The sequence below is a fragment of the Oncorhynchus nerka genome, linkage group LG3, assembly GCF_034236695.1.
Source record: "Oncorhynchus nerka isolate Pitt River linkage group LG3, Oner_Uvic_2.0, whole genome shotgun sequence".
Lineage (NCBI taxonomy): Eukaryota > Metazoa > Chordata > Actinopteri > Salmoniformes > Salmonidae > Oncorhynchus > Oncorhynchus nerka.
Genome location: NC_088398.1, coordinates 4665981 through 4686884, shown reverse-complemented (window position 1 = coordinate 4686884; position 20904 = coordinate 4665981). Strand labels below are relative to the sequence as shown.

Below are 20904 nucleotides of genomic sequence, written 5' to 3'. Positions count from 1 at the left end.
TTTCCGGGTAGCATAACCTGTGGTTCAGTAGTTGTTTTGGATAGCAAGCATGCTATCTATAGCTAACTGATATTTTGCATTGGATTATTCTTATTTCCATTTGATAAAGATTTTTATGGTATATTATGTCAAGTCGTCACCCGTGTAGGTATCCGAATGACAAATAATGTGATAAAGATACGTCAGAAATAGATTCAGACTCTGCGGGAGGTTGAAGCCATTTTAACTGGCTTCATGCTGCAGCTGGGCATAGCATTCACCAACCAGACTTGTTAAAATGGCTGCCGTGTATTTGCTAACTTGCATTTCATTGTCATTCATATAAAACTTTTAAAATGCCTAGATGTTTGGACAAAAAAAAGTAAAGCTTGTCATTCTGGCACGTGCGGGGTGACAGGCTTTGTCATGCAAATGTGGCGTTTCATTGAAATGGTAATGTAACCTGGATCAGGGGTAACTCCTGAAGGCTATTGGTGCAGGCTTTTGCTCCAAACCCGTGGTAACATACCTGATTCAGTTAATTAAGGTTCTGGAGAACAGTTATAATTTCGTTGAAATTAAAGCTTGCAGGACAAGTAGCTCTCCAGGGGGGTGGTTGCCCTATTAGCTAGTGATTTAGTTGTAGCCTACTGTAGATTTAGGAACAACTTCCCACAGAATGTCTAACATTTATTCGATCTTACCTGTCAGTAAAGTCACTTCGTATGAGAATAGTTGAGTAGGATGGCTAGTTTATCACTACTAATATCATACAATTTCATCAGTACTTGAGTAAGACCCTGATGAAAGAAACAAGTCTGACAACCTTTTCCACCAACTTTATTTTACAAATGTAGTGTTTGATCACTGCTGTATCCAAGGGGATCAAAATGCATTGGAGAAATTAAAAGTAGACCTTTATATATTAAAATGAATAATAGTCATGAAGTTCACTTGTAAATATCATCCCATACAAATCTATATAATCTCATACAAATCTAGTTTTAGATTTATCCTTCCTCGTTCTACATATGTTTAAATGAATTAATGATGGTGTCGAAACATACACCTATTCATTCATCTCTTTGTGTCATATTTCATTCACCATCTATTACATGTGTTATCTGTCATTACTCATCAAAAATATCCCTGTTGCCACATAATAGGCTATATAGAAATATGTTAAATGTTAAGCATTTGGGTGGTCACTGTACATTCCACTAAATACTCACATATAATTTGTTGAAGCCTCAAATTAATGTGTTATAGAAGAGAGCCACAACCCATTAGAATATTCTGATTGTACTAGCTATACAAAATACAATATACTTACACAAAAAAAGGTTTACCATGTACAAAATAATGGCAGAAGTGTATGTAATGACTGTTTCAATGGTTATGGCTTGTGGCGATAGTACAGACATTGCTACAGACTTTCTGTGACTTAAATACAAATCTAAAACTAGGTTAGCTGTCCTAATTCCCTGAAAAAAGACACTGTTACTGAACATTCAGGTTGTTACTGTTATACCCTTTTTACCTACCTGTGTTTAAGACATTAATGTAAACACATACATTGTGACATCATGTGTTAACCCTTTGGGTTTTATTAGGTTAGGCTGTGGTATTAGCAAGTGTTTCAATTTGGTCCCAGACCCAGAACTTTTCCCTCCCTAGTCCCTATCAATATTGTCTGACCTTGTGAACGGTGAGTGTAATCAATCCACCCCAACACGTGGAACCAACACAACTTTTGCTAATACCTATGCAATATTTTCAAATAGTCTAGATAGAAGGCTCCATCTAGGGAAAGGGACTAGGGAGAGGTTTGTAATTGGGCCTTTGTCTCAAAACATACTGTAATAAAGCCCTGTATTCAGGCATGTTGTCAATGCATTACCAAGCCATGGAGTTGACATGCATCAAGATTAGACCGTGTTAGTTTGAATCCCCATTTTGTGTTCAGATGTAACAAAAACAAACAAAATGTCATGAGAAAGATAGGTATCTAAAAACATGTAAACACTTACAATCTCACTAAGAAAAATAACACCAACATCATTACTATAAGATAACCATTAATTATAACAACAATTATAATAATCATTAATAATAACACTTGTTGTAATCATGACAATAACTGACATGGACTACCCAGTGAACACCATCTGACGCCGACGTCCATGGACATCTAAAAGATGCCATTTTGCTCACTGGGTAAGTTACCATTGTGTCTAGGAAGATTGTCAAAAGAAAATCTGTATCAACATGTCAGTCATTTTATCTCCTGAATTATGTCAGATTTTTTTCTTCTGTCCATTTGTAAGCTATATGAGACACTTTGTATACTGTAGATGATATATATATATATATATATATATACAGTTATACTTCTCTCTTAGTCGAATACAAGTCTGTTCATTTTCTTAAGTCCCTTAAGTTTATCAAACACAGCCCCGCGCATCACCAGTGACTTTTTTTTTTGCTGAATGTAAACCACTAAGACGTGATACAAAATATGTCTTTATCTGGTGCAAATATCAGGGGATTGTGCAAAAACATTTCTGTCTTAGTGTTTCCCTCTTTGAGCTGGGCTGGGAAAAAACTGCTCATGTTCTTTTTTACAAGTTTGACTCCAGGCATCTACAGGACATTAGTACTCACACGTCAGTGACAATATCAACACCACAAATTAAGTGAAAGCATTAATATGCTGTATTATATGGTCCAAAGCCACACATGTAGGATAGGATAGCCCTTAATATTAAGCATTATTATTGATATTATGACATTTCTACCTAATAGAGAACGGTTGGAGTGTGTTACTACGAACAAGCAAGGTCCTCTTCTGATGAAGGGCATCCTAGCCAACCAAGTCTCTTCTGAGTCTCACCCTCATATCTGACTGCTTCATCATTGGAGTCATCCTACAGTATGCATTATAGTCCACTGCCTTGTTACAGTCAATTCCCTAGACACATACACTTTGGCTTGCTCTGAAGCCAATCATTTGTATTGTCCTGTAGAAATGTTGGCTTGTGTCAGTTCTCCTCTGGTGAGATTAATAAAATGGTGATTGTCAGACGTGCTTTCTCTGTGGTATTTTATTTGTATCCCAATGCATGGCTTTGAAGGTCAGTCGTATTATGAAGTGCAACACCTGCATCATAGTGTACTTTTTGTGCTCTATGAAAGAAAATACCCTGTAGTTGCAGTAGCTAATCGTCCTATTGGTAGGCTGATCAACTCAGAAGTTCCTCATCAAACATAGTGACTCATGGCTCAATCAGATTTGGTTGTCCTGATGAAGACAGGTGGGTCACAGGGGAGCTCCAGGTAGAAGTTGCACTTAGGCACAGATTTAGGATCAGCTCAACCTCCCCAAATGCTGAGCATAACTATTAGGCGGTGGTGGGATGCAAAACTGACCTCAGATCAGTTACTGGGGGCAACTAGAGAATGTATGGAAGCAATTTTCTCAAGGTCACTCATTCTTTCACACAAGAAGCAACTATCGACAGCTCTGTTTTCCTGCGTCACAATGAGGCGGGCTCATTCGTATACCACTCCCTGGATTCAAAACCCTACATCATCCGACATTCCACATCATAGGTCATAAAGATCATCAGTTCAATGCTCCATGAGGAAAATAGCATCCTTTGATACAAGTGTAACCTGTTTTTCTATGTAACACTGAAGTACACAGTCTGGCCGTACACCACTCTTCTCTCTCTCATACTTAGATGTATTATCTTGGTCCCTCCTTTCTAATATGGCTCAAAAGTTTCTTTATTCTGTTAAACATTTGATATAAAACACGAGGTTATGCATGAACAAACCAGTTTCTTAACTAAGTCCTAGCTATCTAATTTCTCCCACGTTTTTTTCCCCATTTATTCATGGAATCAGTGTATGGCAATATGGCACATTAGATATGAAATATGGCTGATGTATCACATATATAAAAATGGCAGGATAATTCCGTTCCTCTACCATTTTGACCTCTAAGCAAGTCCTTCATCTCCCTATATGTACAGATTGATTCACCATATTTCCTTCTCTACCCTTCCTATTCTCATATGTCTACTCTCTTCATGAAGACCACACACACAGTAGGTAGAATTTGCCCTAACCACTGATACAGAGTCAGATATTTGTTCATCCCCCTAATGGTTAAGGGTGGGTTTAGGGGTGAGATAATCTGATCCTAGATTTGCAGTTGATGGCAATTTCTACCTGGTGCCCCTCACACTGTCACCTCATTCTTACTGCCTGTCCTGATGCCCTGACTGCCTCCCCCTCCTCCTCCTCCACTTCCTCCTCCTCTACTTCCTCCTCCCGCTCCTCCGTCGCCCCCTCCTGGTATAAAGTGTAACTGCTCAATAGTGTTCTGCCTCTTGGCAGCGAAAGCCATCCTCTTGGCGCTGTGGCCCCCTAGCGTTCCTGTTCCCATGACAACCCCCGCCCCGGGCATCTCGCTACCACCCCAGCCCCCCATGCCTCCCCCCATGCCTCCACTCATATGCCCCGTCATGCCCTGGCTTCTCTCCTGCTCCCTCCCTGAGGTGGGGTGAGAGTTCATCTTGATCATGTGGTGGCGGTCCAGGGAGGGAGTGGCACATACATTCTGCTGGGACTGGGCTTTCTGCTGAGGGGTGAGACCACCCCGGGGGAGAGTGGGGACCATGCCTCCCCCACCTCCATGGGCGTATGGATCCTGCACACCCACTCCCATCCCTCCGACACCCCTACCCATGCTCTCCTCCAGGTGATCTGGGGACATGAGTAGGCGATCCTGGGGGCGCTCCTGCGCCCAATCCTTGGGCTTCCTCGTCAGGGTCTGGTTGTTGGACTGAGGCCGCTCCTGGGGTCGATCCTTGGGCTTCCGTGTCAGGGTCTGGGTGTTGGACTGAGGCCGCTCCTGGGGTCGATCCTGGGGCTTCCTTGTCAGGGTCTGGGTGTTGGACTGAGGCCGCTCCTGGGGTCGATCCTGCGGCTTCCTTGTCAGGGTCTGGGTGTTGGAGTTCTTAGTAGCAGCAGCCATGGCTTTGTAGTACTGGTGCTGCTGGTTCTTGGACATCCTGGAGAGGGTCCCAGTGTTTCCGGGGACGTCCCCCATGTTGAGGAGCTGGTCCTGCGACATGACCTTCCTGGCAGGCTTGGACAGGGTGTCGTAGTTGGGATTGTAGTGCTGCTCGATTGGGTCCAAGGGGTAGGGGTTGACCGTGGGGGAGACGGGGGGTAGGCCGGTGGGTTGAATCCAGGGGCGGGGGGCGTGGCGGGGGAGGGTGCCCCTCCCACCCATGGTGTTGTAGTCTCCGCCACAGGGGATGTGGTGACTGGAGGACTGGAGAGCGGGCTGGGCCGTGTGGGGACGCCTCTTGGTGGTGCAGTAGCCCGATGAATATTCATCAAGACCACTCTTTTCTGGAATCAAAAGAGGAATAGTGAAACACCTAAGTCATAGAGCTATTGTTTAGAGCTATCTCCATGTTGCTACGTGGTACACTACTCACCCAGGCGTTTGAGCGAGGAGTATCTGTTGAGCTCTGGCTTGGTGGCGTTCTCGTAGGATGGGGGGAGCTGTGCCAGGTTGTGGAGGGAGTGGTGGAAGGAGGGCTGCTCTTTAGTATTGTTGTGTTTGCTGGACAGAAGAGTGCCTCCTGCCGCCAGCTGGGTGTTGTTCATACGGGGGGCGTGTTCTGAGGGGTCAAAAGACAGCTATGTTATGGTGTGTTTGTTTCTTAATTGTTTTTTTTTTTGGACAACCTTTATCTAACCAGGTTGGTATCATTGACATTTATAAATTATTGTGAAAAACTGTAAAACATGGAAGGGCACCAGATGCATACATTACAGTATGTCACTGGAACCAACGATTTACACCACCAGTTGACTTACCGATGGTAGCAGTGTGATTGGGACTGGTTCCTGAATGGATAAAATTGTGTTGAATATTCCCCACTGCAAAACAAACAAACAGTCATCAGCTGTGGAGCAACAGTGTATACATCATGTAGATGTGTGTGTACGTGAGTGAGAGAGCAGAGGGATACACTGTATGATGTGCTCAATTGTGGATGTTATCAGGCGATTTCTAGCTTCATGGTTTATTAACCATATTAAGATCAAGGCATCCATCCTCTTTTACATTACCTGGGCCAATTCCCCTTTACACGCTCACTCATTTATCATTTATTGAGCCTGTGGGAATCGACCAGGATATTGCACTTTGTTTCACATAACTGTCCGTCTTCGAGAACTTCCAAGTTCCTCGACGTACACATCTCTGATGAGATGAAATGGTCAAACCACAGGGACACCGTAGTAAAGAAGGCACAGCAGCGACTCTTCTACCTCAGGAGGCTGAATACATTTGTCCTGTCTCCGAGGGCCCTCACAGTGTTTTACAGGAGCACCATCGAGAGACTACTGTCGGTCTGCATCGCATCCTGGTACGGCAACTCCACCGCCGCTGACTGCAAGGCTCTACAGAGGGTGGTACGCTCAGCCAAACGAGCCATTAGGTGCTCACTGCCTGCCCTCCAGGACACCTACAACACCAGGCGTCGCAGGAAGGCCAAGAAGATCATCAGGGACCTTGTGGCACCCAAGCCATCATGGCCTGTTCTCCCTGCTTCCATCGCCCAGACACTGGCAGTATAGGAGTATCATGGCAAAAACTGTCAGACTGGCCAATAGGTTCTACCACCAACCATCAGGCTGCTGAATAGCCACTAGCGAGCTACCTACTCCCTCCCCCTTGCTTTTCCCCCTATGGATATTCTACCCCCTCCCAATAACACTTACCCTGCCCCTCCCCCCAATAGACATTATCATTGCTACAGTTGTAATATTATTTTTATTATTGTCTCATTCACTTGTCTTTTTTGACCTGCGCTGTTGGAGCTCGGATCATAAGTATTTCACTGAGCCCTGCGATTACATCTGCAACACTGTGCATGTGACTAATAACCTCATCTAATCTAATCCATTTTACTCCTTCCCCTTTCTTACAAGACAGTTTGAAATAAGCCTAAAGCCCAACAACAGCACAAAACAGGAGAAACAACTTTGAAACAGAAGTGTACTATTAGAGCTTGTCCTCATTTCCCTTTTTCATTTAAAAAACATGTTTCCTGTTTGTTCCAACTGAATGCTCCCCTGGCCACTCACGTCTGTTGTCCTTGCTGGGCAGGCCAGGAGCATAGAGGTTTTTGGGAGGTCTGCCCAGCGTACCCTGTCCCTCCCCTGAACCACACAGAGCCACACTGTTGTTCCTCTCATCCTGCTGCACTGGACTGGACTGGTGACGCAACATGTCCACCAGCGCTCTGAGAGGAGAAACCAAAAATAGAATGTCAAAAATGTAAACGTACAAGTAATTAGGTGGTGTAAAATGTGTTTTATTGCCTGGAGTAATAACAGTCCCCCCCCCCCCGGCATTAACGATATCATATCTTGTCTGATCTTATGAATGAAACATGCTATAAACATTTTATAACAACATTATGAAATGATTAAAGAATCTGTGTTTGTCTGTCTGTCTGACTGTCCATCTGTCTATCTGTCTGTGTGACTGTCTGTCTGTCTGTTCATCTGTCTGGTCTGGTACTGATTGACCCCTCCCCTCACCTGGGCATGTTGATCTCTCCGTTGTTGGCCTGCTGCGACACCTTGTTGAACATTATCTTAATCCCCACGGCAACCGCTACCATAAACACAATGACACCTCCAATCACAAAGCCTGTGTTGTGGCTCAGAGGCTGCAGAGGGTCCAGTTCCGGCTCATCATCATCCAGGAGTATGGCGTTTGGTGGCGGGGTCTTGGCCCAATCCGGGGAGTCGTAGTTGGTACAGCTGCTCTGCTCCAAACGCCGGGTGGGGTCGGGGCAGCAGAAGCGGTAGTGGCAGCTGCCACAGCAGTAGATGAAGCTGTCCTTGGAGCAGTTGAAGGTGTTGTCCAACTGGCCCATGACGTCATAGTAACCATGGCACACATCCACGTCCACCAGTCTGTGGGGAGGAGGAGCTACCTGGGCCGCGCGCAACGGAGGAGCCAGGGCTCCCGCTGCCGCAGACGTCACGTTCTTGGGGAACATGATCTGGGCCAGGGGTCGGGGAGGGGTCTCCAGAACCCCAGGGGATTCTGGAAGTTTCTCTGGAGCTTTGGGCCTGCCCCGGAGGGCAGCGGGGCGGTTGGCATGGATGGCCAGGAGGAGGAGAGGGGGGCTGGGGGCGGACTGAGGGGGGTCGGTGGAGCCCCCCTGGTGAGGCCGGGGGTCGGTACGTAGGGGAGAGGGAGTGGGAGAGGGGGAGCTGTCCTCAGCTGTGGTAAGTGGGGCAGCAAGGAGAGAGAGGAGGGAAACGGCGAAGACTTGGAGATTGGTGGTGGGCGTCATCTTTACATGACTAAGAGCTCTAATTTCTGTTGTCGACTCAACGCTGTTAAAAGGCTGTCCTTTTTTCAGAATTAAACCACTAAAACACTATTTGAAACATTTAGGTAGCAGGTATGAGTTGTTTGGTACTCATAGTTTCAAAATATCTCAATTTAATAATGAATATGTCTGATGAACTTTGTGAATGAATTCTAGATATGCTTTAAGAGATGGAAGTCATGAGTGTCAACCAGTTGTAAGTGTCAACCATTGGTGACAGAGGTATTTACATGGCTTTCATTCTGTTACTCTTATCTTCAACATCTTCTGTGATAATATTCTGCATCCCATTACAGTAAAATCAGACCTGTATAAGCCTCACAGAGTAAACGAGGGTAAATTGATCAAACCCAGATCGTCTATTCCTTCTCCTAGTTCTAGAATCTATTTACCATACAAAACCTAGCTATGAATCATGTGAAGTTAGTTTGAGGTTATAACATTCACATGAAAAAATACAAAAATAGATGGAATCTCCTTGGATGAAAGGTCAAAAAGAGTGTTTTTACCTTCACCATGGCGTATTCCTGAACACGTTGTGCTTTGTTTAGCTGAAGACAAGAAGTAAGCTTCCTCAATGAGTTATGGCAATTTTATACATTTCCTTTCGGTTATGGCACTTGTAAAATAATATGTCACAAAATGACACATAGGCCTGTGTTTTAAGGGCAACAGTCCTCTGTAAACATTGTTCCTAAAATGTAAACAGTTAATGATTCAATCATGTCGTTTTGGCGCTGGATACATTCCCAGTTTGCACTTAGACTCAACCGGTAAACTAATATTCTCTGAAAAAGTAGAAAAATCTCTACATATAAATGTCTAACTGTTTCAATATTATGCTAAATAAAAGATGTGTACTAAATCATTCTCATGCTAAATAAATCTAAATCATTTGTGTTCCTGTGCTTTTAGATGTTGCAGACCATTTGAATGGCAGTTGGAGAGGTTGTGGTTCTTGACGGGTCAGGGCACTGAATGGCTGTGGCGGAGTGTAAACATACTGTGTGACTGTAAAGCAGGACATTGCGCTTCCAGGCATATAAACATCACAGGTCACTAACTACATAATGCATTGGCCACTTATTTACTTAAATGTTTTATGGTCTTATCTAAAATGCATAGGCACTTACTGTTCCTCTGATTGGGCTGATGGCTACAGAGCCAGCACCCTACATTAAGGACAGAGGACAGTGAATACCACAAATGAGGAGAAAGTATAAAACGGTACGACAAATCGTATTATATCAAATAGACAGCTGGAAAAGCAGTTTTCATTTTAGCTAGTGACTGGATGGGTACCTCTGTTTTTAGATGTACAAACTTAGTATGTATGGTCTAGTATAGAATATACAAGGAAAAGAGCTTGAGGTTTAGATGTAACTCTACCGATTGAATTCAGTTGTGTCTCATTATGATGGTTGAGGACTGAATAGCACATTGTAGTTCACATGTGCCATTCCTTCAATAACTCTGATTATTCCTGATTTGGTCCTAAAACTGAAAGAAAAGCATTTTTGGAGAGAAATATGTAAATGTGTGGAGTTATTGTGTCTGAGGTTACAGGTGATAATAGACAGAGACAGCTCCGTCTCCCACACAAATTATAATTACATACAATTATCAAAACAGTTCTTATCTGTTGCTGAGCATGTAGGCATGGATAGGGGAGGCAGGGGGGCTGCTGAAATCACTGATGGCTCTACTTGTTTCAATACATGTGAATAAAAACAATGGAGAATACAACCAGCAGTTCTCACTGTTGTTCCAAGTTTTTATAAAGAACTCTTCTATTCCCTGAAAGTTCTGCTTGATTTCCTGTATCGTCTTCAGATTTGGATAAAGGGGATCAGGCCTGGAATGTCTTCACAGATTTGTGGATCCTGTATGGAACACAGAAAGAATCGATTAGGAGAGAGGACATCAAGCTCCCCCACACACACAAACACAAACTCCCTCCCTCTTATTCTAACACACACTAACTCCCTCGTATTCTAACACACACTACCTCCCTCGTATTCTAACACACACTAACTCCCTCGTATTCTAACACACACTACCTCCCTCGTATTCTAACACACACCACAGCAACACACACTACCTCCCTCGTATTCTAACACACACTACCTCCATCGTATTCTAACACACACTACCTCCCTCGTATTCTAACACACACTACCTCCCTCGTATTCTAACACACACTACCTCCCTCGTATTCTAACACACACTACCTCCCTCGTATTCTAACACACACTACCTCCCTCGTATTCTAACACACACTACCTCCCTCGTATTCTAACACACACTACCTCCCTCGTATTCTAACACACACTCCCTCCCTCGTATTCTGTGTGTGTGTGTGTGTGTGTGTGTGTGTGTGTGTGTGTGTGTGTGTGTGTGTGTGTGTGTGTGTGTGTGTGTGTGTGTGTGTGTGTGTGTGTGTGTGTGCAGGGCAGCCAGCCCTATGCACCTGAATTTGTGTGCTGTTATGCGTGTGTGAGATAGCTGGCCCTCACATTGATGAGACAGAGATAGTGATATCGTAATAAATAGTGTCGTTTTATTAAAAACTTGCAGACATCCCAGCAGTCCCACTCACACACAGAACACCATCCTCCATTTAAACAAACTGAAGTGCTTCAGGCAGCAGGCCACAGGTGTGTGCAAGTGCAATCAGCTAATTAACAAAGCTTGAACGCAGTCAGCTCACACAATTAAAGGGGCATGTCACTCATTCTAACGTTCAAACCAACAGGTAAAGGTTGAGCTGATGAATAAAGATCAATTAACTGGAAGGATGTGATAAATCATTGACAGTTTAGGATCCTATATAAATAAATACACAATAAATCCATGTATACAAAGCTACTAGGTATGCTAGGTGTGTCTGTGTGTTAGTGTGTCTGCCTTTTGCAGGAGCATCAGCTCCTGAAAAGCAGATGAGAGAGGGAGAGAAAGTGAAACAGAGAGAGAGAGCAGGGGGATAAATGTAGGGTCGGGATTTAAATGAGCAGAGAGAGTTGGTGGGGAGCGGGAAGAGCCAGAGGTATAGACGCAGAGACGGTCGTGAGTGGGAGGGCGGTGTGTGGGTGGCACAGAATCAAGTACATTTCTCCCAGCACTTACCAATATAACACCGCACAGCACATCACAGTTAGACAGACCCACAAATGCACAACCCAAACAACTTTCACTTGCATCTGCAAGATCTGATATCTGCACAATGAACACTGTTAATGCTGTTGTTGAAGTGGCAGCATGTATGTCAGTCAGAGAGATAGTGTGTGTGTGTGTGTGTGTGTGTGTGTGTGTGTGTGTGTGTGTGTGTGTGTGTGTGTGTGTGTGTGTGTGTGTGTGACTGCAGTATACTCTACAGGCATTCTGAACCTTTCTGTAGTCTCTCCCTCTCTCCTTTCATTCCTCTCGCTCTCTCCTGTCTCCCATCTCCCTCGTTCTCCCTTTCTCTCTCTTTCTCAGATTTGGTGCGTGGGTTGAGGCAGCTAACTCTCTTAGAATAGCACTGCAGCTCTGTCTGTGTGTAAGAGAGAGAGATGGAGAGAGAGAGAGAGAAATAGGTATTGTCCAATCTACACCTATTAGCCAATTCTGAAACTTCTACCTCCATCATCACTGGTTGTCCATGATACCATAATATCTTCCATTTCATCCTCTATCTATACATTGTTCTCCATCACCACATTCTTTATCACTTCCACTAACAACATCTATTCTCATGAAAAGGCATCCCAACCTGCAATTTCCAGCAGGAAAAACGAATCCAAAGGACTTGTCACGACTAAAGACGCAAATTAGAGTGAAACATCATGCAGTTATAATTCCTGTAATGTATCACCAGTATCCTAACACACCTACAAGTAAAAATGTAAAAATGACATATGCTGTAACATAAGAAATTAGATATCTCTATAGTTCTATCTCTATAGTTACCACTATATACTGTAAGGTAGTCTCTATAGTTATATCTCTATAGTTATATCTCTATAGTTACCACTATATACTGTAACATCAGAAGTTAGATGTCTCTATAGTTATATCTCTATAGTTATATCTCTATAGTTACCACTATATACTGTAACATCGTAAGTTAGTCTGCATAGGTTTATCTCTATAGATAACACTATATACTGTAAGTTAGTCTCTATAGTTATATCTCTATAGTTACCATTATATACTGAAAGTTAGTCTCTATAGTTATATCTCTATAGTTACCACTATATGCTGTAACATCGTACGTTAGACTGCATAGGTTTATCTCTATAGATAACACTATATACTGTAAGTTAGTCTCTATAGTTTTATCTCTATAGTTACCACGATATACTGAAAGTTAGTCTCTATAGTTATATCTCTATAGTTATATCTCTATAGTTACCACTATATGCTGTAACATAGTAAATTAGACATCTCTATAGTCATATCTCTTTAGTTACCACTATATAGTGTAAGTTAGTCTCTATAGGCATATCTCTATAGTTACCACTATATACTGTAACATCAGAAATTAGGTATCTCTATAGTTATATCTTTATAGTTACCACTATATACTGCAACATAGTAAGTTAGATATCTCTATAGTTATATCTCTATAGTTACCACTATATACTGTAAGATAGTCTCTATAGTAACAGTGGGGAGAACAAGTATTTGATACACTGCCAATTTTGCAGGTTTTCCTACTTACAAAGCATGTAGAGTTCTGTAATTTTTTTATCATAGGTACACTTCAACTGTGAGAGACGGAATCTAAAACAAAAAATCCAGAAAATCACATTGTATGATTTTTAAGTAATTAATTTGCATTTTATTGCATGACATAAGTATTTGATCACCTACCAACCAGTAAGAATTCCGTCTCTCAGACTGTTCATTTTTCTTTAAGAAGCCCTCCTGTTCTCCACTCATTACCTGTATTAACTGCACCTGTTTGAACTCGTTGCCTGTATAAAAGACACCTGTTCACACACTCAATCAAACAGACTCCAACCTCTCCACAATGACCAAGACCAGAGAGCTCTGTAAGGACATCAGGGATAAAATTGTAGACCTGCACAAGGCTGGGATGGGCTACAGGACAATAGGCAAGCAGCTTGGTGAGAAGGCAACAACTGTTGGCGCAATTATTAGAAAATGGAAGAAGTTCAAGATGACGGTCAATCACCCTCGGTCTGGGGCTCCATGCAAGATCTCACCTCGTGGGGCATCAATGATCATGAGGAAGGTGAGGGATCAGCCCAGAACTACACGGCAGGACCTGGTAAATGACCTGAAGAATGCTGGGACCACAGTCTCAAAGAAAACCAATAATAACACACTACGCCGTCATGGACTAAAATCCTGCAGCGCACGCAAGGTCCCCCTGCTCAAGCTAACGCATGTCCAGGCCCGTCTGAAGTTTGCCAATGACCATCTGGATGATCCAGAGGAGGAATGGGAGAAGGTCATGTGGTTTGATGAGACAAAAATAGAGCTTTTTGGTCTAAACTCCACTCGCCGTGTTTGGAGGAAGAAGAAGGATGAGTACAACCTCAAGAACACCATCCCAACCGTGAAGCATGGAGGTGGAAGCATCATTCTTTGGGGATGATTTTCTGCAAAGGGGACAGGACGACTGCACTATATTGAGGGGAGGATGGATGGGGCCATGTATTGCGAGATCTTGGCCAACAACCTACTTCCCTCAGTAAGAGCATTGAAGATGGGTCGTGGCTGGGTCTTCCAGCATGACAACGACCCGAAACACACAGCCAGGGCAACTAAGGAGTGGCTCCATAAGAAGCATCTCAAGGTCCTGGAGTGACCTAGCCAATCTCCAGTCCGGAACCCAATAGAAAATCTTTGGAGGGAACTGAAAGTCCGTATTGACCAGCGACAGCCCCGAAATCTGAAGGATCTGGAGAAGGTCTGTATGGAGGAGTGGGCCAAAATCCCTGCTGCAGTGTGTTCAAACCTGGTCAAGAACTACAGGAAACGTATGATCTCTGCAATTGCAAAAAAAGGTTTCTGTACCAAATATTAAGTTATGCTTTTCTGATGTATCAAATACGTATGTCATGCAATAAAACGCAAGTTAATCACTTACAAATCATACAATGTGATTTTCTAGATTTTTGTTTTAGATTCCATCTCTCACAGTTGAAGTGTACCTATGATAAAATGACAGACCTCTACATGCTTTGTAAGTAGGAACATTTGCAAAATCGGCAGTGTATCAAATACTTGTTCTCCCCACTGTATATCTCTATAGTTACCACTATATGCTGTACCATAGTAAATTAGACATCTCTATAGTCATATCTCTATAGTTACCACTATATACTGTAACATCAGAAGTTAGGTATCTCTATAGTTATATCTCTATAGTTACCACTATATACTGTAACATCAGAAGTTAGATATCTCTATAGGTATATCTCTATAGTTACCACTATATACTGTAACATCAGAAGTTAGATATCTCTATAGGTATATCTCTATAGTTACCACTATATCCTGTAACATCAGAAGTTAGATATCTCTATAGGTATATCTCTATAGTTACCACTATATCCTGTAACATCAGAAGTTTGATATCTCTATAGTTATATCTCTATAGTTATATCTCTATAGTTACCACTATATCCTGTTACATCAGAAGTTAGATATCTCTATAGTTATATCTCTATAGTTACCACTATATCCTGTAACATCAGAAGTTAGATATCTCTATAGGTATATCTCTATAGTTACCACTATATACTGTAACATCAGAAGTTAGATATCTCTATAGGTATATCTCTATAGTTACCACTATATCCTGTAACATCAGAAGTTAGATATCTCTATAGGTATATCTCTATAGTTACCACTATATCCTGTAACATCAGAAGTTAGATATCTCTATAGGTATATCTCTATAGTTACCACTATATACTGTAACATCAGAAGTTAGATATCTCTATAGGTATATCTCTATAGTTACCACTATATCCTGTAACATCAGAAGTTAGATATCTCTATAGTTATATCTCTATAGTTACCACTATATACTGTAACATCAGAAGTTAGATGTCTCTATTTTATTTTTATTTTATTTCACCTTTATTTAACCAGGTAGGCTAGTTGAGAACAAGTTCTCATTTGCAACTGCGACCTGGCCAAGATAAAGCATAGCAGTGTGAACAGACAACAACACAGAGTTACACATGGAGTAAACAATAAACAAGTCAATGACACAGTAGAAAAAAAAGAATCTATGTACATTGTGTGCAAAAGGCATGAGGAGGTAGGCAATAAATAGGCCATAGGAGTGAATAATTACAATTTAGCAGATTGGAGATTGCACTGGAGTGATAAATGATCAGATGGTCATGTGCTGGTAGAGATACTGGTGTGCAAAAGAGCAGAAAAGTAAATAAAATAAAAACAGTATGGGGATGAGGTAGGTAAATTGGGTGGGCTAAATACCGATGGACTATGTACAGCTGCAGCGATCGGTTAGCTGCTCAGATAGCAGATGTTTAAAGTTGGTGAGGGAGATAAAAGTCTCCAACTTCAGGGATTTTTGCAATTCGTTCCAGTCGCAGGCAGCAGAGAACTGGAAGGAAAGGCGACCAAATGAGGTTTTGGCTTTAGGGATGGTCAGTGAGATACACCTGCTGGAGCGCGTGCTACGGGTGGGTGTTGCCATCGTGACCAGTGAACTGAGATAAGGCGGAGCTTTACCTAGCATAGACTTGTAGATGACCTGGAGCCAGTGGGTCTGGCGACGAACATGTAGCGAGGGCCAGCCGACTAGAGCATACAGGTCGCAGTGGTGGGTGGTATAAGGTGCTTTAGTAACAAAACGGATGGCACTGTGATAAACTGCATCCAGTTTGCTGAGTAGAGTATTGGAAGCTATTTTGTAGATGACATCGCCGAAGTCGAGGATCGGTAGGATAGTCAGTTTTACTAGGGTAAGTTTTGCGGCGTGAGTGAAGGAGGCTTTGTTGCGAAATAGAAAGCCGACTCTAGATTTGATTTTGGATTGGAGATGTTTGATATGAGTCTGGAAGGAGAGTTTGCAGTCTAGCCAGACACCTAGGTACTTATAGATGTCCACACATTCTAGGTCGGAACCATCCAGGGTGGTGATGCTAGTCGGGCGAGCGGGTGCAGGCAGCGAACGGTTGAAAAGCATGCATTTGGTTTTACTAGCGTTTAAGGCCGTTGGAGGCCACGGAAGGAGTGTTGTATGGCATTGAAGCTCATTTGGAGGTTAGATAGCACAGTGGTCCAAGGAAGGGCCAGAAGTATACAGAATGGTGTCGTCTGCGTAGAGGTGGATCATGGAATCGCCCGCAGCAAGAGCAACATCATTGATATATACAGAGAAAAGAGTCGGCCCGAGAATTGAACCCTGTGGTACCCCCATAGAGACTGCCAGAGGACAGGACAACATGCCCTCCGATTTGACACACTGAACTCTGTCTGCAAAGTAGTTGGTGATCCAGGCTAGGTAGTCATTAGAAAATCCGAGGCTACTGAGTCTGCCGATAAGAATATATATATATTTTTTTACCTTTATTTAACTAGGCAAGTCAGTTAAGAACAAATTCTTATTTTCAATGACGGCCTAGGAACAGTGGGTTAACTGCCTGTTCAGGGGCAGAACGACAGATTTGTACCTTGTCAGCTGGGGGATTTGAACTTGCAACCTTTTGGTTACTAGTCCAATGCTCTAACCACTAGGCTACCCTGCCGCCCCGTGATTGACAGAGTCGAAAGCCATGGCCGGGTCGATGAAGACGGCTGCACAGTACTGTCTTTTATCGATGGAGGTTATGATATCGTTTAGTACCTTGAGCGTGGCTGAGGTGCACCCGTGACCGGCTCGGAAACCGGATTGCACAGTCTCTATTGTCATATCTCTATAGATGTCTCTAAAGTTATATCTCTATAGTTACCACTATATACTGTAAGATAGTCTCTATAGTTATATCTCTATAGTTACCACTATATACTGTAACATCGTAACTTAGATATCTCTATAGTCATATCTCTATAGTTACCACTATATACTGTAATATCAGAAGTTAGATGTCTCTATAGTCATATCTCTATAGTTACCACTATATACTGTAACATCAGAAGTTAGATGTCTCTATAGTCATATCTCTATAGATGTCTCTAAAGTTATATCTCTATAGTTACCACTATATACTGTAAGATAGTCTCTATAGTTATATCTCTATAGTTGTATCTCTATACTTACCACTATATATTGTGTCATTGTAAGTTAGATGTCTCTATAGTTATATCTCTATAGTTACCACTATATACTGTAAGTTAGTCTCTATAGTTATATCTGTATAATTACTACTATACAATCAGTGGCCAGTTTACAAAAATAATTTGCCACTACAGATTGAATCACATGGTAGTGGCGTGCTATATAAAGCAAGCATCGAGGCATTCAGATACTGTTCGATTGAACGCTAGAATGGGCAAAATGAGCGACTTAAGCATGGTATGATCGTCAGTGCCAGGCGTGCAGTTTCGAGTGTCTCAGAAACAGCCGGCCTCCTGGGCTATTCACTCACGACAGTCTAGGGTTTACCGAGAATGTTGCGACAAACAAAAAGCATCCAGTAAGTGACAATCCTGTGGGCGAAAACAGCTTGCTGATGAGAGGTCGAGAAGAATGGCAAGAATCGTGCAACAGGCAGGCCACAAACAGGCAAATAATGACGCAGTACAACAATGGTGTGCGGAATGGCATCTTGGAACGCACAACTCGTTGTTCCTTGTCACAGATTGGCTATTGCAGCAGACGACCACACCGGGTTCCACTCCTATCAGCAAAAAACAAGAAGAAGAAGAAGCGGCTCCAGTGGGCACATGATCAACAGCACTGGACAGAACTTTGGCTGGTCCAACGAATCCCAGTTCCTGTTGCGTCATGTTGGTGGCAGAGTCAAGATTTGGCGTAAGCAGCAAGAGTCCATGGCCCCATCCTGCATGGACAGGCTGGTAGCGGTGGTGTAATGGTGTGGGGAATGATTTCCTGGTACACGTTAGGTCCCTTGATACCAATTGAGCAACGTGTCCATGCCCCAAAGAATTCAGGCTGTTCTGGTGGCAAAGGAGGTCTGACACGGTACTAGATGGGTGTACCTTAAACTGGCCACTGAGTTTATACTGTAACATTGTAAATTAGATTCCTCTCTATAGATGTCTCTCTATAGTTATGTCTCTTCCTGACTAGAAGCACTGCAGTTGCATGAGGAGTGGGGGCAGAGGCAAGGCTGTCTCACATACAATGTTGCATGCTAAAGGACGGGAGGAAAGGAGGGAGGGAGTGAGAGAATACATGGGAACAAAAAGTGAAGGACAAAACACAGTGCTGTGCAGATCAGAATGATGTATCCATGAGTTCCATGTCCACTGAAGGAAGGACATCATGACATGACACTAAACTTATTCAGAACAAACACACAGGACTAATCCTGCATGCCATTGTATCACAGCAACAGCATCTTGCTTATTGATTTATGATACTATAGTGTGAAGAAGATGTAACAAAACTTGTCCATCATGACTCATTGGTTTCAGATTGGTTTGATCCAATCTGGGTGTGGAGAGGGAAATATCTCCACACCCTGTGAAGAGCAAAATGTTAAATGCTCACATTTGAACAACATTCCTTTCATATTCCATATTGAAAAACAATAGAGTCTAATATGCACCCTGCACAAAAAAATGGCTTTAGTTCTGATAAAAGGCCAGCAGAGAAGAAGTAGCCTAGTGCAAACAGACGTAAATCTGAAATGCCCATAGTGAGTTTAACTGCGCAATGAACCTGCCGCTGCTTGTGTACCCATATCTGGCTGTAACCGGTCTGTGTATGAATGGATTCCGGAACGTCTTTTACAGGTTAACAACTTGTAGCTCAGCCACTGCACGCATACATTATTGCATGTAGGTTACGGAGGTATGACTTGCATGTATCATTAAGCGTGCGTGGGTGTATAAGAACCCGAGTGTGTATACACTGACTGGCTGCGTGTGTGTAGTCTAATCACATATGAAGTATCAATGTATAAAAACTGTGGCAATGTGTATCAGCTGCGTCTTACAAGCGGTGTGTATGTGATAAGTCGATTTCTGTGGCGCAGCTTTCAAATCAATATGTTTTGTTACTGTATCCTATATTTATCCACATTGATAGCAAATCACTTTGTGCCATATGTGGAACCCGAGGTAACGAGAAACACGAAGACAATTTAAATTATTACTGAGCATTTGATTCATGATGTTCCTGTATCAAAAAAGGTTAATATATTGCCATGTCTTACCTGCGCGTTCTGCCGGATAACAGCCGGGGAGACCGTGCGCACTGGATTGCTGCGATAAATTCTCTCTGGTTAGGCAATAACGACTGTCTTATAAACTGTTGAAGGAAGACTATTGTGACAAATCATCCTCATTTTGTAGTCGATAAACTGCTGCCCAATGTTGTGTACCAGCATATCCGTAGACAATATGAAATATCTGCACTATTTATTTTTACTAGCCTTAGCTAAACTCTTTTAGTTGACTCTATCGATGGAATAAACTATTATTAGAATAGCCTACAAGCTGTGCAATGGCAAGTTTATGGAAATATTGTCTAACTTTTCCTGTTGAAATACATTTTGTAACTAAACGATGTGCATAAATTCCATGTGTTGCACATATAATTGTCTGGTAAAAAAAAAATCCGTAGAAGAAAACGCCAATCTAGCTATCCTACGAAACTCACTATAGCAAGCAAGTGCAGCACAATAGGCATATCACACGGTCAAAAGGAAGGTCGCCAGATTTTTGTCTTCCTGAATTAAACTACACACTTTTCCTCTGCAAATTTACAATGCATTTATTCCAAGCTGATATAAAGAGTTCCGTCAGAAATTCCGACCGACCCCGATCATACAATGCCTATGGGATTGTGCGACTGGTCTCACTAAGGTCCGCAAAGCTCAAGTGCGCTCCCATTGGTCGCTCGAACTGGTGTTGATGAGAGTTCTCTCCAGGGCTTTCGGATGCTGAGTTCCAACCCATCAATGATGGTCTGTAATTGGCTTAAGGAAGTGATTAAGGTTCCAATACGATTGGTTCCAATACCAGAAAGACTGTATACAGAAGACATGAGCTATCCTTCTCAATAATGCACTGCAAATGCTATGCAGATCCGGATTGTGGACCATTATGGACCGCAAACGTGCCACGGCCCACGAACACGTCATAAGCAATGGCAAAGTGTGTAGAATTGCAGGAAATCAGCTTTAAAACTGCAGTTTACTCTCAGCCTCATGGTCAAATGTGAAGAATAACATGAGATAAACTATAAACAGCACATTTTTTACTTTGCCCCATGGCAAAATGTGTATAATTGCATGAAATTAGCTTTAAAACGGCAACATTTTCTCTCAGCCTCATGACAAAACCCCCTGGAGGTAGGTGC

At 42.6% G+C, this 20904-nt stretch overlaps 1 protein-coding gene across 1 annotated transcript; it reads right to left on the bottom strand.

Moving 5' to 3' along the window:
- Positions 1–802: 802 nt before the first annotated feature.
- LOC115113817 (uncharacterized) lies at positions 803–20364 on the bottom strand. Its single transcript, XM_029641808.2, has 6 exons — positions 19757–20364; positions 7615–10303; positions 7156–7313; positions 5881–5943; positions 5496–5681; positions 803–5406 (listed from the first exon to the last, which is right to left on the bottom strand). The coding sequence occupies exons 2-6, from the start codon at positions 8379–8381 to the stop codon at positions 4226–4228; spliced, it is 2355 nt and encodes a 784-aa protein (XP_029497668.2). The 5' UTR covers positions 8382–10303; positions 19757–20364; the 3' UTR covers positions 803–4225.
- Positions 20365–20904: the final 540 nt, after the last annotated feature.

Excerpts from the sequence above, each read along its gene's own strand:
- LOC115113817 (XM_029641808.2), bottom strand. The coding sequence starts at position 8,381 with ATGACGCCCACCACCAATCTCCAAGTCTTCGCCGTTTCCCTCCTCTCT. Across the intron at positions 7,314-7,614 it reads GGAGAGATCAACATGCCCAG|AGCGCTGGTGGACATGTTGC; the intron begins GTGAGGGGAGGG and ends TTCTCCTCTCAG. Across the intron at positions 5,944-7,155 it reads GCCCAGCAAGGACAACAGAC|TGGGGAATATTCAACACAAT; the intron begins GTGAGTGGCCAG and ends TTTGTTTTGCAG.